Below are 5,630 nucleotides of genomic sequence, written 5' to 3'. Positions count from 1 at the left end.
CCTGCACTCGGACAGAATGGGTGACACAGTTATTGCCCCTGACATTTTAATCATGAATGTTGAGTGTGGAAACATCACCAGAGGGACCAAGTGTCCTTGGACACATATGACAGAACGTAACAGAAGATGCAGCAACAAATGGCAAATGGTAGGTAAGCTTTTATTTAAAAAGGGCTTTGAAGAATGAGAGTGAACTCCCCTGGAGTACTGTGATCAGGTTCCTGTGGTGACATCTGCCCTGGAAGACTGTGAACAGTTTTCAGGAGTGAGGTCTGCCCGAGCAGACTGTGAGCAGTTTCTGATGACTGAACGAACATGAATGATCTACAGCGAGTGTAACAAAGGTTCTCCAGACTGGTTCCGAAGAAGAGGGGATTTCTGAGCAGAAGAAATTGAGGAAACAGGGCTTCTGTTCTCTGGGATAAAATCAAAGTCACCATAGTGCTACTGGACAACCAGGCTGTTTCTCATTCGAGCCAGACAAAGGGTGGTGGCTAACCTGAGAGTCAGGCAAGGGAAGAAGTCAAGTCCTTCATGGTCACCTCAGCTGGTGAAGGAATTGAACCCACACTGTTGGTACCACTCCACATCATAAATCAGCCGTCCAGTCAACTGAACTAACTGACAACCAATCTGTGGGATACAGAGAAATAGAAGTGATCTCATTGATTTTTTTGTTTTTTTTGAAGATGCTTGATCGGAACAATGCTGAGTAAATGTTTCCTCTGGCTGGGAAATCTAGGACATTGGGTAATTGTCTCAGAATAAGGGTGTGACCATTTCAGATTGAGGTGAAGAGCAATTTCTTCACTCGCACCACTGTAAAACTGTGGAATTCTCTATTCCAGGGAGCTGTGGATTCTTAGTCATCTCGTGTTTCCAAATCAGGCATTGTTAGATTTTTGTACATCAGAAGTGAGGGAAATGGGGATAATTTGAGAAGGTAGAATGGAGGTAGATGACAGGAGGAACAAGGTCAAAGGGCTGAATGGATGTTTACTGTTTCTATTTCTGCATTTGATTCTAGCCTCAGGCTGCTGTCTGTGTGCAGTTCGCACAATCTCTGTGTCTGTGCAGGTTTCCTCCAGTTGCTCTGGCTTCCTGCCAGTCTAATGATTTGCAGGTTAGGGTGGATTGACTGTGCTAAATTGCCCATAGTGCCCGGGTATGTGCAGACTATGTGGATTAGCCATGTTAAATGCAGTGTTACCAAGATTGGGTGTGGGTCTGGGTAGGACACTCTTCATAAGTTCAGTGTGGACTTGATAGGCCAAATGGTCTGCTTCCACACTGGAGGGATTCTATGATCTCCAGAAACAAGCCCAAAAAACATGGTTTGGATATAGCTAACAGCAGAATCAAAAAACAATCAACAGTTCCTCAGAAATTTGCTGGTAGTTAACCGGTCCTAATGAACCAGGAAATCCTTTTCACATACTGTGCAGGTGGATAGTCTTTCGTCAGTGTGAATGTGTTGATGAATGGTGACAACGTGACTATTTCCAAGCTCTACCTTACAGATACACAACTGTTATTAACATTTTATCCACAATACCAGCCCCTTCAATTGAGCAGGGATTAGTAACATCAGTACAAACAGCCCAAAACCATGGTTCATTTGATAGTGAGAGTGACGGTAAAATCCTTCAACTGTGGTTCTTTGTGAAATCGCTGGTGTGTTAACAGTTTGAGTGGCTGAGTGAATGCTTTCCCACACTCAGACCTCGTGAATGGTCTCCCCCCAGTGTGAACCTGCTGGTGTTCCAGCAGGGAGGATGACCAAGTGAATGCTTTCCCACATTTGGAGCAGGTGAATGGTTTCTCCCCAGTGTGAACGTTCTGGTGTCTCAGTAGGTTAGATGAGCAAGTGAATCCCTTCCCACACTGGGAGCAGATGAATGGTCTCTCCCCTGAGTGAACTCGCTGGTGTATCAGCAGGGAGTTCGAGTAAGCAAAGCCTTTCCCACACACAGAACAGGTCTCTCTCCAGTGTGAATTCGCTGGTGTATCAGCAGTTGTGTTGTCTGAGTGAATGCTTCCCCACATTCCGAGCAAGTAAATGGTTTCTCTCCAGTGTGAACTCACTGGTGTTTGAGCAGATTAGATGACTGAGTGAATCCCATGCCACAACCAGAGCAGGTGAATGGTCTCTCTCTCGTGTGTATTCTCTGGTGCGTTTGCAGATTTGCTGACTGAGCGAATGCTTTCCCACAATCGGAGCAGGTGAATGGTTTCTCTCCAGTGTGACTCTGTTGGTGAGTTTCTGGCTGGGATGGGTAAAGAAATTCCTTCCTGCAATCCGCACATTTCCACAGTCTCTCCCCAGTGTCACTGCGCTGGTGTTTGGACATTTCAGATAAATCTTCACAGACTCTTCGACACACAGACCATGTGCATTTCTCCCCAATGTGAATGCTGCTTTTTCCTTCAATGTTCAAAATCCTGAGATAATTGGGTTGTGATAAACAAAGTGACTGTCAGATCTGGATGTGGAACTTTTTGAATTCTCCAATTGCAAACTAAGCTTTCAAACAGAAAGTAAGTGCAGTGAGTGAGAAACCAGAAGAGAACACACAGATTGTGAAACTGAGAGACATCCTCTGGACATTTGTGGAGCGACACTTGGGGAATGTGCTGGATTATCATTAGAACAAATTCATTCATAAATATCCTCCAGGTAAGGGATCCAGTCAGTGTTTGCACAAAACTACCGAAAGAGAGAGGTGGGAGAGCCAGGGAGGAAGGACAGGCATTGTATAGATCTGTAACTCAACGTTTTGATTCGTCTGAAAGACTAAGAATAGTGCAGAAGTAAAATTGTGGAAATCTGAAATGAAAACAAAAAATGCTTAGAGTTGTACAACACGAAACAATCCCTTTTGTCCCAGTTGTCCATGCTGACCAGATATCCTAAATTAATCTAATCCCATTTGCAAGCATTTGACCCATACTCCTCTAAACCCTTCCTATTCAAGTACCCATCCAGATGCCTTTTAAATGTTGCAATTGTACCAGCTTCTACCAGTTCCTCTCGCAGCTCATTCTACACAGGCACCACCCGCTTTCCCTTTTAAAACTTTCCCTCTCAGCTTAAACCAATGTGTTTCGTTCCAGTCTCCCCTACCCTGGGAAAACCACCTTGGCTATTCACCCTATGCCCACCATAATTTTATTAACCTCAATAAAGTTACCTCTCAGCCTTCAATGTTCCAGGGCAAATAGCCCCAGGGTATTCAGCCTCTCCCTGCAGCTCGAAACTTCCAACTCTTGCAACATCCTTGTCAATTTTTTCTGCATCCTGCCAAGTTTAACAGCATCATTCCTATAGCAGGGAGACCAGAACTGAACACAGTATTCCAAAAGCGGCATAATCAATGTCTTGTTTAGCCTATAACATGACCTCCCAACTCCTATACTCAATGCACTGACCAATAAATGCAAGCATAGAAAACATCATCTTCACTACGTTCTGTACCTGCAATCCACCTTCAAGGAACTGTGCACCTGGACCCCAAGGAGAATCTGTTGCATAGCAGTCCCTAGGGCCTCATCATTAAGTGTTTAAGTCCTGCCCTGATTTTCATTACCAAAATACCAATATATCACATTTATCTGAACTAAACTTATTTTTGTCACTCCTTGGCCCATCGACCTTTCTGATTAAGTTCCCATTGTACTTGGAGGTAAACTTCTTTGCTGTCTACTACACCAACAATTTTAGTGTCATCTGCAAACTTACTAATCATTCCTCCAATATTCATTCCAAATGATTTATATCAATGACAAAGAGCAGTGGACCCAGCACCAATCCTTGCAGCACACTGCTGTTCATAGACCTCCAGACTTAAAAATACAACCTTCCACCATGATCCTGTCTCCTGCCTTCAAGCCAATTTTGTTTCAAATAGCCAACTCTCCCTGGATTCCATTTGATCTAATATTGCTAACCAGTCTATCATGTGGAGCTTTGGTGAATGCCTTGCTGAAGTCCATATAGACAATGTCCACTGCTTTGCCTTCATCAATCTTCTTTGTCACTTCTTCAAAAAAACTCAATCAAGTTAGTGAGACAACGTTTCCCACTCACAAAGCCATGTTGACTATCCCTAATCAGTCCTTGCTTTTCCAAACACATGCAAATCCTGTCCCTCAGAATCCCCTACAACATTTTACCCACCACTGACATCAGGCTCACCGCTCGATAGTTCCCTGGCTTTTCCTTACCACCTTCCTTAAAGAATGGCACCACATTAGCCATGCAGTCTTCTGGCACCTCACCGGCGTCTATCAGTGATACAAATATCTCAGCAAGGGGCCCAGCAATTACTTCTCTAGCTTCCCCCAGAGTTTGTGGATAACACCTGATCAGGTGCCAGGGACCTATCCAACTTTATGCATTTTAAGACGTCCAGCACCTTGTCCTCTGTAATATGGACACTTTTCACTACTCATTATTTATGTCTCCAAGTTCTCTCGCTTCCATATCCTTCGCTGCAGCAAATACTGTTACGAAATACTCATTTACTATCTCAGCCTGCCGTTCCACACATAGACAGCCTTGTTGATCTTTAAAGGGGCCCTATTTTCTCCGTAGTTGCTTTTTTGTCCCAAATGTAGTTTCAGAGTCTCTTGGGATTCCCCTTAACCCTGTTTGCCAAAGATAGCTCATGTGTCCTTTTCACCGTCCTGATTTCCCTCGAGTATACTCCTACTGCCCTTATACTTCGAGGGATTGACCCAATTCCTTCTGTCAATACCTGACATGTGCTGCCTTCTTTTTCTTGACCAGAGCCTCAATTTCTCTAGTTATCCAGTATCCCCTACACTTACCAGCCTTGCCCTTCACATGAAGAGGAACATACTGTCTCTGGACTCTCCTTATTTTATTTTTGAAGGCCTCCCACTTTCCAAACATCCCTTTACCTGCGAATTGCCTCTCCCGATCATCTTTTGGAAGTTCTTGCCCAATACTGTCAAAGTTGGCCTTACTCCAATTTAGAAATTTGAAATTTATATTAAATAAACAAGTTTTATATTTAAACTAATCCCATCTGCCTGCATCTGGCACATATCCCTCTAAACCTTTCTTATCCATATATTTATTCAAATGTCTTTTAAACAATGCGACTGTACCTGCATCCACCACCTCCTCTGAAAGTTCGTTCCACACATGAACCACTGTAAAAAAAAGAATGTCCCTCATGTCTTTTTTTAATATGTCTTTCTCCTCTCACCTTACACACATACCCCCTTGTCTTGAAATCCCCCAACCTCGGGAAAAAAACTCTTGTTATTCACATAATCTGTGTCCCTCATGACTTTATAAACCTCTGTAAGGTCACTCCTTAACCTCCTATGCTCCAGTGAGAAAAGTCCTAGCTTTGGCAGTCTATTTTGATAATCAAGCCCTCCATTCCTGGCAACATCCCAGCAAGTCTTTTCTGAACTGTCTCCAGTTTAATAATAATATCCTTCCTGTAACAGGGCGACCAGAACTGCACACAATACCTCAAATGAAGCCTCACCAATGTCGTGTACAACCTCAACATAACATCCCAACTCTTCTACTCAAAGGTCTGAGCAATGAAGGCAAGTGTGCTAAACAACTTATTAACCACCCTGTCTCCCTG

General features: G+C 43.6%; 1 protein-coding gene across 1 annotated transcript; it reads right to left on the bottom strand.

Moving 5' to 3' along the window:
* Positions 1–1,614: 1,614 nt before the first annotated feature.
* Positions 1,615–2,351, bottom strand: LOC125483828 (zinc finger protein 391-like). Its single transcript, XM_048600523.1, has 2 exons — positions 2,086–2,351; positions 1,615–1,846 (listed from the first exon to the last, which is right to left on the bottom strand). The coding sequence occupies exons 1-2, from the start codon at positions 2,349–2,351 to the stop codon at positions 1,615–1,617; spliced, it is 498 nt and encodes a 165-aa protein (XP_048456480.1).
* Positions 2,352–5,630: the final 3,279 nt, after the last annotated feature.

This window comes from Rhincodon typus, chromosome 8 (assembly GCF_021869965.1).
Source record: "Rhincodon typus isolate 14 chromosome 8, sRhiTyp1.1, whole genome shotgun sequence".
NCBI classification, from domain to species: domain Eukaryota; kingdom Metazoa; phylum Chordata; class Chondrichthyes; order Orectolobiformes; family Rhincodontidae; genus Rhincodon; species Rhincodon typus.
The sequence above is the reverse complement of the archived record's forward strand: the minus strand, read 5'-3'. Positions and strand labels throughout refer to the sequence as shown.

Bases quoted from the DNA above. Each gene is read 5' to 3' on its own strand.
- LOC125483828 (XM_048600523.1), bottom strand. From the start codon at position 2,351: ATGTCCAAACACCAGCGCAGTGACACTGGGGAGAGACTGTGGAAATGT. The intron at 1,847-2,085 runs GTGAGTTCACAC...TAACCTACTGAG, and splicing joins TCTAATCTGCTCAAACACCA to ACACCAGAACGTTCACACTG.